We start from the raw sequence: 22,110 nt of genomic DNA, 5'->3' as shown, positions 1-22,110 counted from the left end.
GGGGGTGGGGGGGTGCTGTCAAAGCTGTTTTGCCCGTTCTGGCTCCCCCCAGCGGCTTTGTGCAGGGAGGCTGACATGGCAGGAGCCCCCAGTGACAACTCTGTCTCCCTTCTGCCTTCTCCAAGGAGCAGGAAGACATTTACTTCATGAAGGGAGCCTTTGAAGAAGTGATCCGGTACTGCGCCACGTACAACAACGGGGGCATCCCCCTGCCTCTGACGCCCCAGCAGAGGGCCTTCTGCCTGCAGGAGGAGCAGAGGATGGGGTCGCTGGGCCTGCGGGGTCAGTGCCTGTGTCCCCGACCCTCACCCCACCTTAAGGCTGCATGTGACGGTGAATTGCGACAGGCTCCCTAGTCCGTAAGGAGGCGAAGCCTCAGCCCAGCCTCCAAATGGCAGCACCAGGGCAGCTGTGGCTCAGAGCAGGGGCAACAGCCCCCCCCGCCCGCCTGCACTGCTGACGGGTGTGGGCAGCACAGTGTGCAGACACGACCCCAGAGTGAGGGGACGGTGTGAGGGTCGGCAAGAATCTGGGCCACGGTGGGCAGGGGGCGCAGGGGAGGCCTGAGCACCCCTCGCTGTGTGCTGGCGTGCAGGGAGGTACTGCGGAGGCTCCTTGGCCGCCATGGTGATGCCGTGAGGTCAGAGACCTCGCCCCACCTCCGGGCCTCATCCCAGCAGCCAGCCAGGCTCCATGCCACTGGAGCAGTCCGGGCAGGACCAGCCCCGGAGCCCTCTCGCCCCTGTGCCTGCCACACGCCTTCTCCGCCTTTGGAGGCTGCTGCAGGGGCCAAAGGGCAGAGCAAGCCAATGACACGGAGGTGGAATCCGCCGTGCTTGGGCGCCGCGGGTCTGAGGCCACCGCTGACCAGCGTCTTGGGTGGGGCAGGCTGTCCCCGTTCTCTCCACTCGGGGGCGCCCTCGACAGCTGCAGCCCACCCGCAGGCCTCTGCGCCCGCTTCCACGCAGGCCCTGGGTGTATGTGGGGCAGGGCTGAAGGGGCTGCGGGCCTCCGTCTCTCCTAGTGCTGGCCCTGGCGTCTGGGCCCGAGCTCGGGCAGCTGACCTTCCTGGGCCTCGTTGGGATCATCGACCCACCGCGGGCCGGCGTGAAGGAAGCCGTCCAGGTCCTCTCCGAGTCGGGCGTGTCGGTGAAAATGATAACGGGAGACGCTCTGGAGACGGCCTTGGCCATCGGTAACGGGGCAGGGGTGGGCACCGCCCCTCCTCCACCGCGGCGTTAGCGGGGCCTGTCCAGCGCTTAGGGCGGCGGCAGTCATGGCCAGCGCTCCACCTTTGGAGACATTCGTCTTGAATGTCAGCAGGTTCTCCGAGGGGACACGACCCCAGTCCGCTGAGGCCTACTGCTCGCCGGGCTGTTCCCCAGCACCTCCTCATCCTCACGGCGGTAGCTGCCTCACCCCTGCCCCAGCTGTGTGGATGGGGCAGAGCATGGTCCACCGGACCCCTGGGCTCCCCTTCCTCGACCCTATGCTATGGGGGTGGCCTGTTCCCCTCGGCCCTACCCCCACTGTCTCGAGGCAGCTGGGCACCAAGAAAGAACAGACTCTGGACTTGGGCAGACGCACATCCGGTGGCTCTGGTGGCCACTTGCTGCTCTGCACCGGAGCAGTCACATCCCTCTGGGTGGCCTCATCTACCGGTGGGGGGAGCGTGGCCTTGGCCTCGGTGACCCCGTGGGCGGGAGTGAAGGCAGGTCCTCAGGACCAGGCGAGCACCCTGCTTCTCTATGTGCTCCCTGAGGCAGGGAGTGGTGCCAGGGTGGGTTGGGGCTGCGGCTCCCGTCTGGGCCCAGAGCAGGCGTCATCGGCTCCTCCTGCCACAGGAAGGCACATTGGCCTGTGCAACGGGACGCTGGCCACGCTGTCGGGGGATGAGGTGGAAAGCATGGCCAAGGGCCAGCTGGCCAAGCACGTCGCAGAGGTGGGTCCCCCCCCGGGTCCAACTGACTGGGGGGACAGGAAACGGGCGCCCAGGGCCAACCGCAGGAGCCCCGTGCACTGACCGCTCGATGGCCTCTGTGCCCAGGTGTCTGTCTTCTTCAGGACCAGTCCGAAGCACAAGCTGGCCATCATAAAGGTAGGCCGAGTTCCTGGCCGCCCGCCAAAGGGCAGTGCAGGCCGCACCAGCGTGGGGTGAGGCCCCAGCTGCTGTGCCAGGCGGCCTGTCAGGCCTGGGGAGGGGGGTGGCAGGCAGCCCCCATGCTGCGGGTTACCGTGCCCACGCCACCGTCTGCGGGATGGGCTCCATGGTGTGCTCACCGACGGGGTGGCTGGCAGGCGGAGCTCTGCCTGCCCAACTAAAGCTGCCACCCCAGAAACAGCAGGGGAGGGGCGCAGCAGGAAAACTAAGGCCAGCGTGCCTCCTGCGCCTCGCCGCTGGCCTTCCTGCTGCCTCTGCGCAGGGAGACAGGCTGGCACAAGGAGGCGGCAGACCCTGGGGGCTCGTGGCGCAGAGCTGCTGGGGCTCCCCATCGTGCACCCCGGGGTGGGAAGCTCTAGGATGCAGGAGCCTGGTGTGCCACGCGTGTAGATATCGAAAACACGCTCTTTACCTTTACTCATAGCTTTCTGTGTTACTTTGGGGCATTTTTTATTCCACAGAGTAAACCTCTGTGCAATTTATTCTGCAAACATCCACATTCAGGGGACCTTTGGTTTCAGCGGATGGAGTGCTGGTTATCACGCAAAATGGCCATGGGGCCTTTACCAGCTGCCCGACTCCGTCTCTGCCAGAGTCCTGGGGGCCATCACCTCACTTCGCTGCGGTTGAGGGCTACAGATGGGGCTCGCCCAGGCCCCTCAGGCAGCGTGGGCAGACTGGGCCGCGACACTGGTGGCTCCGGGGCACGTAGTTGCCCTCTGCCCATGAGAGGCACGGCTGAGGTGGGAAGGAGGGTCTAGAAGGCAGGCCCTCCCCCAGCAGGCCTCACTCACCTCTGCTCCCCAGGCTTTGCAGGAGTCGGGGGCGATTGTGGCCATGACAGGGGACGGGGTGAACGACGCCGTCGCCCTCAAGTCGGCCGACATCGGGATCGCCATGGGGCAGACAGGCACTGACGTCAGCAAGGAGGCCGCCAACATGATCCTGGTGGACGACGACTTCTCGGCCATCATGTCAGTTCCTCTGTGGGTCTTTGTTTAGTGCCAGAGCTGAGCCTCAGGCCTGAGGGGCTCTCTGAGAACAGGCGTTTTTCTCCGCTCTCACAGGAGCGCAGTGGAGGAAGGCAAGGGGATTTTCCATAACATCAAAAACTTCGTCAGGTTTCAGCTGAGCACGTAAGTAGGGGCCAGCGCCCCGAATGCAACGAGGGCTGCACCCGGGCCCTGCTGACAGCGCCCCGTGTCCGACACGCCCCGCAGGAGCATCTCCGCCCTGAGCCTCATCACACTGTCCACTGTGTGCAACCTGCCCAGCCCCCTCAACGCCATGCAGATCCTGTGGATCAACATCATCATGGACGGGCCGCCGGCGCAGAGGTGAGGCTGGGAGCGCTGCAGCAGCGCCGGGCCGCTCCACGGACTGTGCCCTGCAGGGCGCAGGGGGCCAGGGCTTCAAGGGGGGCAGGCATGGGCACTGGGCACAGAGGAAATGGGGAGGCAGGTGAGACACCTCTGTGCATGGGTGTTGCCAGTCCCACTGTCCATTCGGGTCACTGCCCGAGACTGCCCTGACTGCTCTACCTGATCGCACCTTCTCACCCTTGCTCACCCGTTCATACGCCGTCTCCACTCTGGAACGTCACCTTCAAGGAGGCAAGGAACTGGTGATGGTCTCTGTGGGGCCCCTGGCTCCCAGTAGGTGAAGGGCGGCGGCGAGGCCGAGGCCCGGTGTTGGAGCTCCCAGCGGTGCTGACTGTCACCAGCCACGGCCAGTGTACGCCCGGCCCGCGTGCAGCATGAGGGCCGCCTCCTCACGCAGCCCCGGCTGCATGGAGTGGGTGCTCACTGTTCTGCCCTCTGCACCCACATGAACTCGCCGTTCCCAGGGGTGCCAAAGGCGGTGTCCCCTCAGATGACAGTGCGTTTGGGGGCGAGCAGGGCCTGCATCCTGTTTTTCTCCCCCAGCTGGGATGAGCCATGCCCAACGTGTAGGGTCCCCCATGGTGATGGAAATTGTCTAGGCATGAGGAGTGTTGGGGGATCACCCAGGACCACCATGGGCCAGCCTTGGGGGGGGTGTTCAAGAACATGTGAAGGTGACGAGAGGGGGTAGAGGAGAAGTGCTTCTGCCCAGGGACCGAATGTGGGGACCAACCAGGAGGTACCAGGGGCTGTTAGGGGTGTCCCTCTGAGCAGGGACACCGTGAAGGTTCCTGACCGACACCCATCCTCGGTGAGCCCTGCTCCAGGCTGACCCCCTAGCATGTCTCTTTGAAACAGCCCTTTGGGTGGGTTACTTCAGGGTCTTGTCTTGCCTCGAGCAGCCTGGGGGTGGAGCCGGTGGACAAAGACACGCTGCGGCAGCCTCCTCGGAGCGTCAAGGACACCATCCTCAGCAGGGCCCTGGTCCTGCGCACTCTCCTGTCGGCTGCCGTCGTCATCAGCGGGACCCTCTTTATCTTCTGGAAAGAGGTGAGCACAGGTCGTTGCTGGCTGAGCCCTGGGGGGCAGGTGCCGGCCCCATAGGTGGATCGGGAGACAGCGGCACACAGACGAGAGCTGGGCTGAGAAACGTGCCGATTTCTTCTTAATCGGGGCCTGAGGCACCTGCTTCTCCCTGCTCTCAGTACAACACAACCTGAACTCCAGAACCTCCTTTTAGGGGCCTTGCAATTACAGGGAGCCCCTGCTCCCCTGTATTTCTCGGGTGCCCCGTGACCTCTGCAGCCTCACTTGCAGGACGGTGGTGGGCACAGCCTGGTGTGGGGTTAGGGGAGTGGCAGGCCAGGGAGACAGAAATGCAGGTTCTCGGGCTCTGCCCAGGGGCTTCTGTGTGAAGACCCCAAGGGCCTCTGAGAACCTGGGGTCCAGTGAGTATGCTGAGGCAGGAGCGGCACTGGTGCTCCTGGGCGAGAGGATGGCCTCATCGCCCTTCTCAGCTCTGTCGGGACAGGGCCTCAGGTCCCAGAGCCAGGTCGAGGCCACAGCCTCGTTCTCCACGAGGTCCACCTCCGGCCTGCCTGTGGGAGGTGACATCTACTAGGGGCCTGGCTATAGACATGTACACCCCATCATTCTGGTGGCTTCTGCCAGGTGCCACCAAGGGGCTGGAGACAGCTGCTGGGTTCCACATGTGACCCCATGCGCGGGACCTGGCCAAATCCTAGCGGTGACTTCTGCCCACCATGGCCCAGCCAGGGGCCTGCTTGGTGCGTCCCCTCTCCTCTCTGGGCATGGGGTTAAGGATGAGAACAGCAGGGCCCCCTCTGCCTCTGCTCACCCTGTGCACCGTGTCCAGATCCCTGCAGACAAAGCAAGCACCCCTCGCACCACCACCATGACCTTCACCTGCTTCGTGCTCTTCGATCTCTTCAACGCGCTGACCTGCCGCTCCCAAGTGAGGCCCGCCCCATCCCAGAGACCCCGCGATCCCTGCCCAGCCACTCAGTGGCCCCTGCAGGTGTGTTTATCTGGGACTGGTGCTGGGTCCTGGCGAACACCCCCTCTCTGCCTCCTGCAGACCAAGCTGATCATTGAGATCGGCTTTCTCAGGAATCGGATGTTCCTTTACTCGGTACTGGGGTCGGTGCTGGGGCAGCTGGCCGTGATCTACATCCCGCCCCTGCAGAAGGTCTTCCAGACCGAGAGCCTGGGTGCACTGGGTAAGTGCTGGGCGCCGAGACCCGCTCCTGGACGCGAGTCCTACATGTGGAAGGAGGCCCAGAGCACACATGTGGGACCAGAAGGCCCAGGAGTGGATGACTAGGACCCGGCCATGACCTGCCATGTGCTCCCAGCTGAGCAGCAAGGCCATCGAGGGTGGTGGGACAGGGACTCTGCTTACCTGCAGGCAGAGATCTGGCCGGCTCTCCACAGTTCCGCTGGAAGCAGCCATTCCATGAGCTGGGCTGTGGGCCCCCAGTTTTCACGCCGGAAGCAGGACCTTGGGGTCCGCTAAATCCCCATCCAGGCTCCTGCAGACCTATGTTTCTTTTTGGGAAGCTGCCAAGTTGGCTAGACTCTGCCTGAAGCAGCAATAACCACGAGCAGGTGGGGAGGGGGACAGAGAGCCAGGGCAGAAGCTCCCCAAAGCAGATCACCTCCTGAGGCTCTTGGAATGAGTGGTCAGGGCCAAGGAGGTGGCCACACCTCCTCTGCATCTGGGCCAGTGAACTCTCTTCCTGGAGTCAAACATCAATATGCATGCCCTGCAGCACAGTGAGGAGGGAGAAGCAAAAACAGGTTTTAAACAGCGTTTCCACCCACTGGCAATTAAATCAGGGGGCAGATCTAGCAATGCCACCGTGCTGGGCACCCCGCTTGTAAGGCACAGGGACAGAGCAGCCGGGGCCGGGAGGCAGGGACACTAGAAGCAGCGGTGGCCACGGCCGGCTTCAGGAACTAGTCCTCCGAGTGGGAGCAGAAGCATAGACGGGCACCTGCCCCGCTCCGCGAGGCCTGGCTCTGGAGCGTGGGGGACGTGGGGCTTGGAGGCACCTTCCCAGGGATGCGCAGGCAGGGGCTCAGCCCCTCGGTCCTGGCCCCACGCCTCTGTCAGGACAGAAGCTGCAAGGTGCCACCCTGCCCTGCCGCCCCACGCTGACCTTTTATCTTTCACCTTTGACAGACTTGCTGCTGTTAACTGGACTGGCCTCATCCGTGTTTATTTTATCTGAGCTCCTCAAACTCTGTGAAAGATTCTGCTCCCGAGTCAGGAGCAGCAAGATGCACCAAGAAGGCGTATAGCAGAGCCAGACCTGGCTCAGAGCCCCGAGCTCTACTTTTACGTGACTGTAGCCCCTCCACAGAGAGGCGTTTCTGACACGGTGGCCGTGGGTCACTCACGGTGCTCTCCGCCTTGGAAACCAGCAGGACGCTCCGATGGAGCTCCGGGGCCAGGCCTGCCTCCGTCCACTCCTCTCCGTGGGCTCTGGGCAGCAAAGGCCTGTTCGGAAACATCTCCTATTTATTAAATCACAGGTTTTTATTGTAAGTGTGCTGCCTGGCTCTCTCCTTCCCCCTCCATCAGTGGGTCTTTGGTTACATTACAGGGCGGGGGCCTGACAGTTCTCTCAATAGCTGGAGTTCACATTTCTCCTCCAAGCAGCTGGGTTGCTGGCTACTGCCTGCATCTCCCCCCACTCCCCCCCACCCCCAGAGTAGTGACCATGTGGTGAGATGCACTTATACCCTGCACTGCCCAGAGGCCTCAGCTCTTGAGAGCGGACACTTAGGTAGCCTGTCCCTCAGAACCGGGAGCTGGGTTATCTCCCCACCGCTCGAGGGTTCTTGGAGTGGCCCTCTGGTGGGAAGATGGTGTCCCAATCCCACCCTCACTTCTACGGTAAAACCCCCCCAATCAGGACTGGAGGTGGGGTCCAATCCAGGACACGAGGCCACATGATAAGCCTGTCAGCAGTCCGGGCTTTCCAGCGACACTGAGCCAACAGTTGCGGGAGGGAGGGAAGCTTGTCCAAGGCACAGACTCACACCACAGCGGGGCCCAACATCCCCGGGGGAGTCGGGACACAGTGGAATCCTTCCTTCTGGGGGAACACCACCTTTTTTCTTAAAACCGCCAGCTGGATAGATGAAGGGTGTTAATCACATCTAAAAAAAAAAAAAAAATCACAGAAGCCCCCAGTCTGGGGTTTGACTAACAGTGACCCTGAAAGTTACCATCTCTGCCCAGGTGGTGACACCTGAACCAGGCCAGGGTGACAAAGTCAGAGTGGACCCCTGTGGCGTCCAGGATGCCACCAGAGAAACACAGCCTGAGGGAGGTCATGATGTGCCTCTGCCCCAACCCCCTGAGACACCAGCATGAGCGACGCCTGGTGCCACCGCTGCCAGACGACCGGGGCCCAGACGGCCGGGGAAGGCGCCCCTTGGGCCCCTGTCTGCCAGCAGTTGCCAACCTTTACCAACAGCTGAGAGGTGAGGCCACGTCGTCTCACCGCACCTGCTCCTACGTCCTTGGACCACAGCACTGTCTGTCCCGCAGGGGCCTTCAGCAAAAGGCAGGCCCAGGAAATAGGCTTCTCGTTAAAGGATGATAAAAGGAATCAGCGACAGGAGATGGCACACAGGACCATGCATTCTCGGCACATGAATTCCACAAATTACAGGAAATACATGTCATTCCAAGCCAAAACCACAGACCAGGACAACTCAGGACGAAACAGATGGTCTGGATATCAGTAGGAAGGGCACTGAAGTCACAGGCTTTAAAATGCAAAAGAGGGAATCCCCAAAGCCAGATGTTCTCTAATAAAGTTACCTAAACATTTAAAGGAATAATGATTTCCACAACCTCTTCTAGAAAATGCGGAAACCCTTCAACTTATTCAAAAGCAAACCTCGCCCTGGGTCAACAGAGCAGACCAACACCCTCACGAACAGACCCAAGGACACGCAAATCATGGCAGCTGCCGCATCTAAAGAAAGGGCACAAGATATCAGCCCGAAAACGGAAGGCGAGTTCCATGCTTGACCCTCAGTGTTAGCCGGCCGCGTTATAATCGAGGAGAAATCTGCAGCCAGAGTAACTGAAGCAGAAAAATATTCAGTAAATTTCAGGTGGCATGTGAGGAGCCAGGAGGTGGGGGATGGGGCCGGGGCTCAGCACACTAGGACTAGAAGGAAACTGCAACCTGATGAAGAGCAGGGGAAACACCCAGGGGAAGTGTCAGACTCATGGTGAGAGGCTGCACGCTTTTCTCATCAGATTAAGAGCAGAGCACAAAAAGCCAGTGCACCATTCAATACTGTAGGGGCTTCCTAGCAGAGCAGCGTGCCCAGGAAAAGCCCCTGACCAGAGTGAAGAGGGGAAGATAAATCAGACCCTTTCCAGAAGTAAAAGCTGAGCCTAGTAAAGCCATGAGAAACAGGATTAGGGCCCTCCCTGGTGGCGCAGCGGATTACAGCACAGCACTAAGAAGCTTAAGCCACTTCCGCATGAGTTTGATCCCGCATGAGTTCGATACCTGCATGAGTTCGATACCTGCTTGCCCCGGAGGAGAGCCACAGGGCACAGCAGACCTCTCCTGACCTGCCCGCTGCTCCCCTCAGCAGTGAACTTTGTTGATCTGCCTGTTCTGTTCCCCACTCTGTCTCTGGTGAATCTTCTCACCCTCCGCATCTCTGGCCTGTACCCCAGTTCTGTATGAATAAATATTTTTAAAAAGACAGAAACAGGATTAACATGCAAAAATCAACTCTACATCTAAACTTTAGCAGTGAACAACTGGAAACAAATTAAAAATGTAATTACTGCCTACATAAAAACAAAACACTCAGATGTATACAAAATGTGTGTTGCACCCGGGTGGTAAGGTGAGAAAATCCAAGAGGCCACAGGAGACCTAAATAAATGCAAGGGCATGCTTTGTTGTGGATGTCAGTCTGTAAAATGGAATATTATTAGGAAATTTAACAAACCCAAAAGGGCCCCTGCAGATGCTGACACCCACCTCGATGGCTTTTATAAAAACGAGTTATAGGCCCATTGAAAAGTTAACCAGACATGGATAGAGCTGGAAAAGATCATGCTTAGTGAAATAAGCCAGAAAGAAAAGGAAAAATACCGATGGTTCCACTCATAGCAGGAGTGTAACGGACCAGGAGAGAAAATAATAATAATAATGAACAGCTATAGACCGGAGACATTTGGGGGGTGGGGACAGAGTGGGGAATGGGATCAAAAACAGCGGGGGGAGGGAAATGCACTGGACTACGGTGATGGCACAGGGTGACTTGGTGATGGGAAGCCCAAGGGGATTGCAAATGAGATGGAAAAATGCACAAAAATATGTAAAAATAAACTACTATTAAAAATAATAATATAAATAGGGATCCGTAAAAAAAAAGTTAACCAGGGTGAAGCAGCCCCCACAACAAACACCAGCAATTTTCACCCCCACTTCGAAGGAACTCCTTTCACTTTACATTTCCTATGCACTGGAAGAGGAGGTTCTCAGCTACTGTAGGGACAGGGCAGTAACGCAGGACGTAAAACCCGGTCAGAACCAAAGCTGCAGACGACGCGTGTGTGCACGCAGCACTAGGAGGCGGCCGGCCGGCCGGGCGCGGCAGGCGAGAACAGCGGCCGTGGGGCACGAGGCCGGTGCCTGCTCACCTGTCAGCCCACTGCTCGGCTGCAAGCCTTCGTCCTGGGCCAAAGCCCCCGCGTGACCCTAGGAGGCTTCAACTGCACAGCGCGTCTCCCCGGGCCGAAGCAACAAAGGAGGCTCAGTGTGCGTCGGGGTGTGTGCGTGCGTGCGTGCGTGCATGCGTGGGTGTGTGCACGCCGCGCTGTGAACACCAGGGCCTACGCGGTGACGTCACTCGTGCTCCTGTCCTGCGGAAGGAAAACGGCGGGATGCAGGGCGGCGGGAGGAAGGCTCACCTTTCCAGTCCTGGCGTCCTTTTGCATTACTCACCGTGGACACACGGGGCAGTTTCTTAATGAAGGGAAGAGGGTGGGAAATAAGTAACAGCCATGCTGGGCCCCAGCGATCTTCGCTTGCAGGGAGACTGCCCCAGCCATCCAAATTCTTATCCCCCCTTCACTGAAGGGCGACCCCTTCAGGTGTTACAGCTGCCGCCGCTGGGGCTCAGCCGGCTACTGCGGGTTGCTCCAGTGGCTGGGGCCACAGCGGACGCCCTGCACAGACGTGTATGCCCACAACTGCACTAGAGGCAGCATCTTGGCCATGGGAAGTCACATGGCTACCCCACGAGCAAGGCGAGGGCTGCACCCCAGGGGCTGCCAAGTGCCCACAAGCACACCCAGGCTTGTGGGAACGTGCTGGTCTCCATCTGTGACCCCATGTTAGCACAGACACGTGGTAGGAACAGGGCAGGCCAAATCTGCCTCCACCAGCGGCGACGATAAATGGCGCAGACGCCTAGAGACCTGCGTGAGAAGTATTTAATGGTGCGTCTAGAAAAGTGCGTTGGTAACACACTGAGGATTTGGAACCGAGTTCTTCCTCTTCAGTGTCAGGGTGCCTGTAGCTGCTACCACATCAGTCAAGAAGAGCAGCTCTGAAACACTGGCATTTTGTAAGGAGTTCAGTGGTAACTGAGACGGCGTCTGGGCATCGGGGCACCCCCCTTGCCGGCCTTTATGCCCTGTGCTTCCGAAGGCTCAGTCAGCAGCTGTGCAAGGAGGCAGGGCTGGCCCTGAAGCCCTGCCCACCTACCAGCACCGTGAGGATGGCATTAGGAAGGGCGGCCCTGAGGGCAAGGGGTGGTCAAGGCTCGCCACTTGTTTATGTGACAGGCCATACAGGTCACAGATGCACACATGTCACACACACAGTGATCTCAGCAGAGCACTCCATCTCAGGCTCCAGCACGCCCCGCTTTTTAACAAGCGTCAGACCACAGTTGTGAGTTCCCGTGCATCTCCTGGCTCTCCCGTCTGCTCCCGGCACAGACACATTTAAAAACAGTTGAGAAGAGCAGAGGCAGACCTCATCACCACCACCCACTCGGGGCCCAGGGCTCAGGAAATGTGTAATCTCCAAAATCCTTGGCTGCTTTCCCCATCAACATATGGCCTGTGCTTTCTCACAGAGATTCCACGCCATCAGAAGTCACTCCCCAGTGCACTGAGAGTCACAAACACATGTCCAGCTCCTTCCACCATTGACATGGACTGTCAAGGCTCACTTTTAACTGGGATGGCCTGAGAGAGAACAGGTGACTCCCACAGGTGAGCACTCCTATTCCCAACAAAAACTGATTCCAGTAGAGATGGCAGAAGATGGTTCAAGTTCATCGATATGAAATGAACTAAGAATTAAGCTGCTAATTTGACACTGAGGATTTCTGGAAGATACACCCACCACTCAACCTGTGGCAGAAGGAACTTTACTCTGTTCCCACGGACACACTCAGGACCAGCTGGGAGTGATTCATGTGGCCCCAGGTTCAAGTTAAGCACACAAGGGATCAGGAGAGGCTGTGCAGCTGAGGCTGCACCCGGGGGTGCCCACGCTTCACTCCAGAAGGATGCACTGGGGGTTCCTCCTCACTCTGCTGAGGCTTCCCGGAGCCCGTGGCTATGGAGTGTCCGTCCACTGATTTCCAGCAGCGCCTGAGCCTCCGGGTCCACATCCAGAATGCTCTTTCCGTTCTTGGCCTTGGGAAGAGGGGAAGGTGGGAAGAGAACCTGTCTCCCTGGCGGCCAACAATGACAGATGTGCTGCCGGCGTTAGGCTTACTGGAGTGCGTCACAGCAAACCCTGTCTCCCTGGGTCTCCCCACTTGGGGACACCAGCACTGCATGGTGATGAGATGTTTGGGGAGGCTTGCAGGTCCCCACAATGACTCTTCACATCAGCACTAACTAGAAGGAACCTAGGCCCCATGGCTCCAGGTCAGGTGCCTGCTGCCTGGAGCTGTGCCTTTTACTTACCCCTGATAGGGCACCCGGCTCTGGGGTGCACTGTGGTCCACTGGTGCCCACCAGCAAGGGACAGCCCACAGCCACTGAGACAATGTGGCATGAACTACCTTCGGGGGGGAGGGGCAGGTTAAAGCCCATGGAGTGAGCCCGCGCTCACCTGGGTCACCTCAGCGTCGCCCACGGCCCACACCTCCATCTTCTCAAACTGGAAGTCCTCCTTGGCTGACAGCTGCGGGCTGCTGTATGTGGTGCATGTGGGCTTGGCCTTGCTGTGTCCTTTTCCAAAATCGACATCGATCCACAGCCCAAAATAGTTGTGCTGCCCGCCCATGCCCTGCGGAGGGAGCGCGTCAGCACACCCCGGCCTGCAGAGACCTCGCAGCTGGCTGCCCAGACAGGACTCAGGAGACCCCAGGGCTCTGCTCTGCCCTCAACCTGTGCAGCTTCACACCCCATGACAAGGTACTGTAACAGAACAATCTGCAAGGTTTCTGGCTCGTCTCAGGGGCCACACAGGCAGAAGCACAGGACAGCAAGGGACAGGGGCTGAACACCCTCAGGGCCCAGAGACTCAGCCTCTAACATCAGCAGGGAGGCCAACATAGGCCTTGAGCTTGGGAAACCTACTGTGTCCAGGAGTGGGACTGGGGGTCGGGGGGAGAGCTCACCCAGACAAACAACCCAGGGCTCAACCTGAGCCACTGCTCTGTGGGCAGAGGCACTGCTCTGAAGGAAAGCAACAGGAACAGACCCAGGTGACGTGGCGCCTCTGGGCCAGTAGCCTCAGGTCTGCCTGGGCCTCCCTGATCACACTCTCCAGTGTCGCCTCCACCATGCTCCTGTCAGGTCCTTGGCAAACCCTGAAACTCATGCTGGGCAAGAGCTCGGAGCAGGAAATCTCCGTGGGCTCTCAGAGGCGCTCCCCACCCTCAGGCTACTTCGAGCCACTTCCAGGGACCTACTAGGTGCTGCTCCTGAGGCTGACGGCCTCTCCCTGCTGTCACCAAGCCCCTATTCTGAGAAGGGCCAGGGGCAACCTGCAGAGAACCTGGGAAATCCTGATGACCGGGATGACCGGCCTTCTCAGTTCTGCTCTGCCAGCTCGGGGCTGAATTTCTCAAAAGGAACCTTTTGTTAAGAAGCAAAGAAAAGCAGTGGACTGGAGTGCGGGCAGGAGGCACACTTCTACCCAAACTCAGCAAGGAATGGGCACCCTGCCTGCTCCTCAGCCCTGTGCCCTTGCCCACCTGGCCCCTGGCTTCCAGCCTTTCTCTTCTCCCTGAGCCTGGTCACCAGGCTGCAGACCGCCTTGGGGCAGGCTGCTGGGCCTCCCCCTGTTCTGAGTCACCTGGCAGTACCCCAGGTACATGGCCAGGCAGCAACCCCGGGGGTCTGGCACGGAGGTATCAAAGACCACAGACCACCTGGAACCAGGGAGAAGGCTGCACTCGCCATCTGCATATAACCCACCAAGGCACCCATCCTCCCACGGGAGCAGCTCAGTCCCAGCCCTGGCGCCCACAGCCCTGAAACCCCTGACCTTGGCGTGCTTATGTGCCTGCACGCATGCAGCTGCCCCACTGTGGGGAGGGTGGGCCAGGGCGACAACCCCAGGGATACCTCCGGCAGCCCCCTCAGTCCTTACCAGGCCGTTTGGGATGGTCTGCTGCCCGTGATTCAAGTACATGAAGTGGTTATTATAGCCTGTGTGGGTGAACACAGCCATCTGGGGTGAGATGGAAAACAGGAAGCACCTGCTGTCCCCTGAAAGTGACCAGAGCACAAACAAGCCCATCACCAATCTGCAGGCAATGGAAGGTAAAGCACCACTGTCTCAGGTGTGCCCTGAGCTCACCACAGGTGCCCGCCGCCTCAGGCTCATGGGGACAGAGCCTGCAGAGGACAGGCCTGCAGGCCTGGCACTTCCGAAAGAATCTGGGGCCCCATTCACCTGGCCCTGGGGTAACAGAGGTGGGATGCAGGCCGCCGTTTGCAAGGTGAGCACATGGAAGGCAGAGGGAGCAGGCCTCCTGCAGACCCGGTAGCCAGAGGGGCGGTGGTCACTGCTGCAACTGTCCTCGCACCGACACAGTCCGCTCCAACAGCAGGCAGTGCTGGGGGTCGTCCCAGGCTGCATTCAGCAAGCCCGACTACCCAGTGCAGAGGCCCCTGGGATCTGTCTGGATCCCGCCCCAGGGTCAGGCCCTCCCGCTTGCCCACACTGTCCTCCCTGGGCCACCCTGGAGCTTGAAGGCCCATTCATGTGTTCCCTTGACACTCATGTCAAAAGAGACACACTGCTGCCACAGGGCACTATCCTTGGGGAAGGAACAATGAAAGTGATGGTCAGGGCTTCTGCACTGGGCATGGGGGCTGCTGAATGAATGCAGTTTCTCGGCACCTCCCATGTGGGCAGGACGACACTTCAGGCTAAAGACTCTGACTTGATTCCCCGGGCTCAGGAGCCCAGGTTGGGAGCAATTCTGGACACCGTTACCTGCCTGCTTCCCCATGGCCAGGGGTTCCAGGCATCACTTCACTTTGCAATTCTAAGTTCACCTTTTGGCCAACATTTACAGGGTCCCACCTGCTAAAGGAGCGGATAGCCCACAAAATATGGGCCCCTCAGCTGTAGGGGAGCCTCCCTCTGGTCTCTCAGGGTCTGCTTTCGGTGGGGGAGGTCGCATACTTGACTCAGGGGCAGAGGGGCCATTTTCACCTGCCCAACAGCCAGACCCACAGTGAGCCACCCTCATGTGAGGCTCCCTATCGCGGTGCCTGAAAAGCTCAGGACCAAGGTCATCAGCACCACAGTCTCCAAGCCTCCCCAGCACCGGCACTTCACGTCTCCCTGGGGAGCTGCAGCCCCTGGCCCAGCCTGAGGCCGCTGCTCAGTCCAGAACCAGTGATAGAAACAGCAGCAGAAATGAAGCAGCTGCTTTCTGACCAGTCCTGCAGGTCAGAAATGGCTGTTTCCATGACGACAGACCAGCCTGGCCCGGACCTGGACCTGAGCTGAGGCAAGCCTGCCCTCTGCTGGAATTCCACCGCACAGCTCAGAACAGCAAGAACCCTGAAAATTTAGTAACCCCAGTTCCCCACCATTCTTTGGGAAGATTTATTCTGCTTGTTAATAAGCCATGAAGACCCTGCAGGGTCACCCTGAACAAAGTTGCAGTTGAAGGAGAAGGCCCCTTCCCACATCACTGTGACAGGGTGGGGGTGCAGAGAACAACCCCACAGTGAGAGTCTGCCATCCAGAAAGGGAAGCTGGGAGCTGGGCCCTGGGCGGGGTCTGGAGACCTGGATTTGAACAGCCCCCCACACACACCGGAAGTGGTTAAGAGTGGTCCCAACACGGTTTCTGTGCAAACCACGTGGCTGGTGCTGAACCAGTTTTCCTCCAGGGGTCTGGAATTTGGGAGGGTGCTAGGCACCACCCCTGGGCGTTGAGTCCCCAGGAAGCATCCCTGCTAGACACACTCCTCGGAGAGCTAATTAGCTATGGGTCAATTAGCTGCAAAGCCCTGAGAATAACTGAAGTACGGGTGGTCTTAGGGGTCCCTGACACCATGAGGAAGGGTTGATAGCAGCAACTGGATAAAAGATCTGAAACATTCTGAAATGCAGAGAAAATCAAATCCCCAAAACAACCAGGCAGAGGAGGCCAAATCTTCCTTTCGTGCTCACCCCCACCCTCCCAAGCAAATGGCCACCCAGCTGCTTGCTGCTGACACCACCCCGGCAGCCAGGACCCAGGTGCCTGACCAAAAATGCTCTGCCTAGCGGGGACAGATAGAGGCCACTCCAAGGCAAAAGGACCACAGGGAAGGCAGGGCCCTCGGGGTTTGGGACGGCTCCCTGGAGGAGGTGACCCTGCCTAGGTTCCCATAAGGAGCTGGTGGTTCATACAGGTCAGGGAGGGAGGAAGGGCAAGTGCATGGGGAGGGGGAACGTGACCTATCCCAGAACCCACAGAAGAACAGGGAGACAGCCTCGAGAGGAGGGAGAGGCACTCAGAATAGGCTGGGATGTGGCAAAGGGATGAGGCCAGTTAGGAGGTGTCATGCATGCCAGAGCGAGATGGTGCGAGGAGGCAGGTGGGACAGGGCTGGTGGTCACCAGACAGTCTCTGTGCCAGAGGGGCAGGCAGCCCTGTCCCCAGCTCCCGGTCTCAGAACCCTGGGTCCTGTGTGGACCTAGCCGGAGTGGGAGCCTTAGCACATGAGAGTGAGCGGGCCTGGACCTGGTCTGCCTTACAGCCATAGACAGAAGCACCCGCACCACGGCACACAGGGCCTCCGAGAACACAGACCAGCAGCCTGGCCACGCCGGGGACACGGAGCTGCGTGGAATCCTGGGAGGTGGGCTCACCTTGGAGCCAGTGCCCGGGAGGAGAGTGCTTCTGGAATGCATCTCAGGGGATTTTTCTTGGAGGAAGAGGAAGAATTTACTCAGTCTAGAACATTCAAAAGGTCAACCAAAGAGCTGTCAACTTCAAACAAGTGTCTTAAAACCACACACACACACAAGACAGACGAAAAAGACAAAAGCAGAAAAGCAGCAGAGGCGATACCACCAGCTGTGGGCCACAGGAAAGGAAGATGGGAGAGTGAGTCAGCCTTGGCCCCAGGACCCCGAATGAGGATCAACCACAGCCTGACTGGGCTTCAGTCACCATGCGGGGTCACTGTCTGCGCTCCGGAAACGCAAGGTGAGGACACCTGACTTGCTCAACTCATCCTGCTGGCCAGATCAAAAAAAAAAAAAAAAAATTCTTGAAGCATCTGATCACCACAAAGAGGGCCGTTTCACACCCAGAAGAGCCCGGGAAGGGAGGGTGCAGGACACCCTTTCAGTCGCGCCCGGTGTTCTTGCCAAGGGCTCCGAGAAGCAGCCGCAGCCGCCTCACCAGACGGCGCCCGTGGCTGGTCTTACCTTGAAACTGAGGCTTGACCTCCCAGGAGCAGGAGGCAAAGCCGCCGAACACATGGCCGTCGTGGTCCTCCAGGAGCGTCACGCAGGGCCCCTGGTGCACGATGTGCCCGAGGAGCTGGGCAAAGCTGTGCCCGTGGAGCTCGGAGGCGAACAGCAGGCGCCAGCGGTGCCGCAGCTCGGCGGGCAGGTGGGAGTTGATGTAGACGAGCGACGGCACGTCCAGGAGGCTCTCGAACTCCCGCCCCTGGGCCACCTGGCGCTGGGGGACCAGGGTGGCCAGGTCGAGGGACGAGGGCATGAGGGCAAGGCCTCTGTGGATGACCACGCTCAGGAAGGAGGCCACGTGGGGGACCCTGAACACCCAGTCCTCGACCACAGCTCGGTCACAGGCGCAGTCCTGCCACTGGGGCCCCGCAGGCTTCCTGCCACCTAGAGAGGGGGAAACACCGCAGGTGAGGCGAGCACATGCCCCCACTGTCCCACCTGCGCCGGCCACCACGGGCACCACACACAGCTCCTGAGCCTCGGCTCAGGGCTGTCTGCACTGGGTTGGGCATTGAGTACAAAACACACCCAGTTTCAAAGGCCTGGTGCAAAAAAACACTCAACATTCCTAAAGCTAAAGTGTTGACCATGGAGTGGAACGTCTGTTTCGGACACATTCTTTTAATTCTGTGCTCCCCAACTGTTTTAATCCAGCCTCGCAGTGTCTGGGTCACATGTGTGGCGGGCAGGGCTCACACTTACCTCTGAGGGACAAAGCTTCCATGCTGACGCTCTGTTCTCTCCGATCAGGCCCAGGGACATCTGTGCCCTCACCCCGAGCCAAGGCCCCTGAGGGCCTTCCTGAGACCACCACCTCACTGAGGGTTTCTGCACCAACACAGTCATTTGGGGAGGATGGAGAGGTGTGCCATTCCTCATGTCAGGCGGGGCAGTAGCCGCCACTTACTGGGCACCCCCACGCCCGCCCATCCGGGGAGAACAGGCTTGACCAGCCAACGTCACACCTTACTGTTCCCAAACAACAGCCACAGTCCCCTCCTGTGCCTTACCTAGGAGCAGAGGTGGCCTGGGGGGAGGCTGCTGAGTCAAACATACAAGCAGTGGGTGCCATGTACATGTATAAAATGGAAACGTAGATACACGCATGATTACATGTTCTACTGTGTCATTCTTTCCAAAGACCTTACTTAAATGAATTTTGAAATAACCTATTTCAAATTGTATTTAAAAATCCAATGCTGTAGGGGCCTCCATCCTTCAGACACCCTCAGCCGCCACAGGGCTGGGGGCCTCAGCCCCCTGGGACAGAGGCTCCACCACGACCCCCAGGGCGACCTCAGCCGCACTTGCCTTGAAGCTTCACCTCGGAGAGCAGCTGCGCAGCCAGCTCGCGGATGCGGGGGTTGGCGTCGGGCACTGCCTGCCCCTCCCAGCCCCGCAGCAACTTCCTGTGGTGCAGCACGTGCACCACAGCGCCGACCAGGTCCTGCGCAAACTGGAGACACAGTTTCATCATTAGCGACATTTCCACGGGGACCCGACTCCTACCCCTGACCCACGTGGGGATGGGCATTTTCTCTCTTTTATGCCACCTGTGATGGGCACAAGGTGGGGAAAGGTCATGTCACTTGGGTCTGTGCTCATTTCCTAGTGATGCCTTTGACCGCTCAGACCACACCCGGTCAGCACATGCCTCAGGGCGCTCCGTGCCTGTGCCTCCACCGGCTGCCAACTCGTCCTCAGGGCCCGCTGAGGGTCACCCCGACTTCCCGGAAGGCTGGCAGGGACCCATGGCCGCCCTACCTTCTGCACTTCTCCTGCCTTCACAGGCTCTTCTGTGGCAGAAATCATCTTCAGGACCACAAGACTCTTTTCCTCGGAGCTGCCTTTCAGCAGGTGGGACATGGACACTGTGAACTGCTCCCGGGAGATGCCGTCGCTGGGCCTCTGCCCCTTGCCCGGCAGGTCGAGGGCCTTCATGCCATTATACAGCCTGGTGACCATCTCGGGGGGGAGGGCCTTCCCGACATGCCTCTGGTGGGGACACACAGGAGAAAGGGCTGGACTCGGAGGTGGCAGAATCATGGGAAATGACATACCAGGAGGCCACGGCTCCCACCAGCCTTCACCTCCCACATCCCCACCAGCTCCTGCCCCTGGGAACGTCGCGCCACCCAAGGAGCGCACGCCAACTGGCCCTGACCCCTCCTCTCCCGCCTGCCCTGCAAACCCCCCAGCCTCCTGAGAGGCCCGTCTTTCTCCGTCTGCTCTGCACTCTGCCCAGAACGTCTCCTTCCCTCTAGACGCCGACTGCTGCCAAGCGCATGTGTGAGCTTATTAACATCCGGAACAGAAAGTCTGCGGACAGCTGATTCAGTCTCTTCTCCAATCAGCGCCTTCTAGACATACTGGAGAACTTGCGATTCGATTTGTAACCTCCAAGTTCTTTGTGCTCGAAACACATTTTTAATTCCTCTTACTTTAAATCAGATGTAACTCTTAGTGTCAGTAACATTCTGGAAGCGCATTTCTCCTTCTGGACCCCCACCTCAAATCTGACTTGGTACCGGAGTTACAAGTAAATGAGCAAGTCACCAACTGAACTCGTGTCGGGATGCCAGTTCTCCTGTCCACAGGACACTGTGGGAGTGACCAGGCCCCGGCCTGGCCCTATAGAGCAGTGTCCCCGCCCGTCACTGCTCCAAAGAGCATTCCCGTTTCTAGAGCGTGCTTGCTGGCTGAGCAACTCCTCCCCACTCCGGGAACCTTGAGTTGCCAAGGCCCTCTGAGCAACTTTGAGCTCCATTTCTCTTGATGAACACGGTGGATACTGTCACCCTCTACGGTCCAGTCTTCCATTGGCCTGTTTGGTCCTGTTTGTGCCAGGTAGTGGGTGAGTGAGCAGGCCAGGGTCTGGTCTAGTGGAGAATACACACGTATGGGCACACACGTGCGCCCCAGCTCTGACGTGATAACTTTCCTGCTTATCCTGACTAGTTTCTTCAGAGGTGAGGTGAGCTTGATCACCAACACTTCCAGGAAGATGAGCTGATGTCTCTTTGCCAGTGTCCTGCCTCAGCCTACTCACCCAAACAGTTTAAAAGCCCCATGGAATGGGATTTAAAAAAAAAAAAAAAAAAAAGGGAGACAGTCCCAACTCCTTATCAGAGGGGCTTTGAATTTGACATCTCAGTTTCTTGGGGAGCGCCCTAAAACCCCAAGGACACAGCGAACACATCCAAATCCGTTTAAAGACAAAGGGGCATTGGGGACTGCAGTCTCTCGGCCTAGGAGCCCAGCTCGGGCAGCTGGTCACAGCCTCAGGCTTGGAGTGCAGGTGGGAGGCCAGAGAGTCCAGTGACAGGAAGCAGGGCAGCCCAGGCTCAGCCTTCAGTAACAATGGTCCCCAAGCATGGCCTGACAAGGCAGAGGGGACAGAGCCAGGCACGTGGACTCCCACACTGAAGCACTATGTGCTGTCTGCCCTTACGGGAAACAGACCATGTGGGTCCACACAAGATGGCCTGACAGGAACAGGACGGCAAGGCGGCCCGAGGGACAGACTGTGCAGACCCCCGCGCTGCAGGCAGAGGCCACGCTGACCTTGAGAGCCTTCAGAGAGAAGGTCTGGAACGGGGGCCTGGGGTTGGCTTCCTCTGCCGAGAGCACGTTGAACAATCTATCAACCTCCACCTGCTCCTCAGGAAGAAACTGGGAAGTGAATTTGTGCTGCAAGCCGCTTCTGCTGTTCCCCATCTTCCCGCTGACCTGGGTGGCGAGACCCTGGGAGGGGGAAAAGATGCCACATTAGAGAGAAAGTTCAAAGCGCAGCTGTGTCCTGGAAAACGGATCTCAATGGACGGCAGGAAGCAGCGGGAGCATGAGAGCTATGTCACGGGTTTCAGCGTGGGACCCTGACACACCGGAGCGGGAGAAACAACACTGGGCCCCATGAACCTCTGCCCACACGGGGTGTCCTTTGACAACAGTCTCCAAGCTAACGTAACGGGGCAAGTCTGTAGTTTCTTTCTTTTTTTTAAAGATTTATTTGTGCATACAGAACTGGGGTACAGGCAGAGGCTCAGGGGCGGCGAGAGGATTCACCAGAGACAGAGTGGGGGACAGAACAGGCAGATCTACGAAGTACACTGCTGAGGGGAGCAGCAGGCAGGTCAGGAGAGGTCTGCCGCGCCATGTGGTCACCTCTGGGGCAGGCGGGGATCGAACTCATGAGGAAGTGGCTTTTGTTTCTTGGTGCCATGCTTTAACCTGCTGTGCCACCAGGGAGGGCCGTAAGTCTGTAGTATCATCCAAAAAGTCGTTGTTTAAACAGGTGTGAGAAAACCTAAGGCTGCAGGACGCCCGTGGCTGCAGTCAGACCAGTGTAAATACCCTGGCCAAGCCAGCCTGCCACCATCAAGTGTTTCTTCTGTGACCCTGGCTCCAGCTTTTTGAACAAGCACTCAGACTCGACTTATCTACCTGAAAAACAGGAGTCACCACAGACCCACCTCAGTGTGCTGGGACAGGTTAGTGAGTTAATCATCACCGGAGACGCCAGCAGAGAATGGCACCCAAAGCCAGGTGACCTTTGGTGGCCTCTGCTCATGGTCACAGACCTCACTAAG

At 58.8% G+C, this 22,110-nt stretch overlaps 2 protein-coding genes and 1 long non-coding RNA gene across 4 annotated transcripts in view; 1 reads left to right on the top strand and 2 right to left on the bottom strand.

The window, feature by feature from the left end:
- ATP2C2 (ATPase, Ca++ transporting, type 2C, member 2) overlaps positions 1–6,972 on the top strand; it is a 51,873-nt gene extending 44,901 nt beyond the window's left edge. Inside the window, exons 17-27 of the mRNA XM_004690336.2 lie at positions 126–282; positions 1,025–1,195; positions 1,845–1,942; positions 2,048–2,098; positions 2,969–3,135; positions 3,229–3,297; positions 3,382–3,498; positions 4,446–4,593; positions 5,420–5,518; positions 5,642–5,783; positions 6,749–6,972. Of these exons, the coding sequence (XP_004690393.1) occupies positions 126–282; positions 1,025–1,195; positions 1,845–1,942; positions 2,048–2,098; positions 2,969–3,135; positions 3,229–3,297; positions 3,382–3,498; positions 4,446–4,593; positions 5,420–5,518; positions 5,642–5,783; positions 6,749–6,867 (1,338 nt within the window). The 3' untranslated portion in view covers positions 6,868–6,972. The remainder of the gene's footprint in view (positions 1–125; positions 283–1,024; positions 1,196–1,844; positions 1,943–2,047; positions 2,099–2,968; positions 3,136–3,228; positions 3,298–3,381; positions 3,499–4,445; positions 4,594–5,419; positions 5,519–5,641; positions 5,784–6,748) is intronic.
- LOC105854189 lies at positions 4,507–7,044 on the bottom strand. Its single transcript, XR_001145889.1, has 3 exons — positions 6,967–7,044; positions 5,966–6,329; positions 4,507–4,583 (listed from the first exon to the last, which is right to left on the bottom strand). It is a non-coding gene; the product is annotated as an uncharacterized LOC105854189 (long non-coding RNA).
- Positions 7,045–11,039: 3,995 nt separating this feature from the next.
- On the bottom strand, positions 11,040–21,259 carry TLDC1 (TBC/LysM-associated domain containing 1). Of its 2 annotated transcripts, XM_012730673.1 has the most exons (7): positions 21,086–21,259; positions 19,286–19,516; positions 18,833–18,977; positions 17,477–17,905; positions 14,184–14,302; positions 12,696–12,872; positions 11,040–12,271 (listed from the first exon to the last, which is right to left on the bottom strand). In XM_012730673.1, exons 1-7 carry the CDS (start codon positions 21,236–21,238, stop codon positions 12,161–12,163), a joined length of 1,365 nt encoding a protein of 454 aa, XP_012586127.1. In that variant the 5' UTR covers positions 21,239–21,259; the 3' UTR covers positions 11,040–12,160. The 2 variants fall into 2 exon arrangements, with proteins under 2 accessions (XP_012586127.1, XP_012586126.1); XM_012730672.1 differs by lacking the exons at positions 12,696–12,872; positions 21,086–21,259 and having other exon boundaries at positions 19,286–19,672.
- Between the last annotated feature and the right edge of the window lie 851 nt (positions 21,260–22,110).

The sequence above is a fragment of the Condylura cristata genome, unplaced genomic scaffold, assembly GCF_000260355.1.
Source record: "Condylura cristata isolate star-nosed mole 26May11 unplaced genomic scaffold, ConCri1.0 scaffold00028, whole genome shotgun sequence".
Taxonomy (NCBI): domain Eukaryota; kingdom Metazoa; phylum Chordata; class Mammalia; order Eulipotyphla; family Talpidae; genus Condylura; species Condylura cristata.
The sequence above is the reverse complement of the archived record's forward strand: the minus strand, read 5'-3'. Positions and strand labels throughout refer to the sequence as shown.

What these genes read in the sequence shown, in the direction of transcription:
- TLDC1 (XM_012730673.1), bottom strand. Translation starts at nt 21,238, where the DNA reads ATGGGGAACAGCAGAAGCGGCTTGCAGCACAAATTCACTTCCCAGTTT. An exon ending in AGGCAGGAGAAGTGCAGAAG is followed by an intron (nt 18,978 to 19,285) that starts GTAGGGCGGCCA and finishes CTGTGTCTCCAG; the next exon opens with TTTGCGCAGGACCTGGTCGG. An exon ending in GGTCAAGCCTCAGTTTCAAG is followed by an intron (nt 14,303 to 17,476) that starts GTAAGACCAGCC and finishes GGTCACTTTCAG; the next exon opens with GGGACAGCAGGTGCTTCCTG.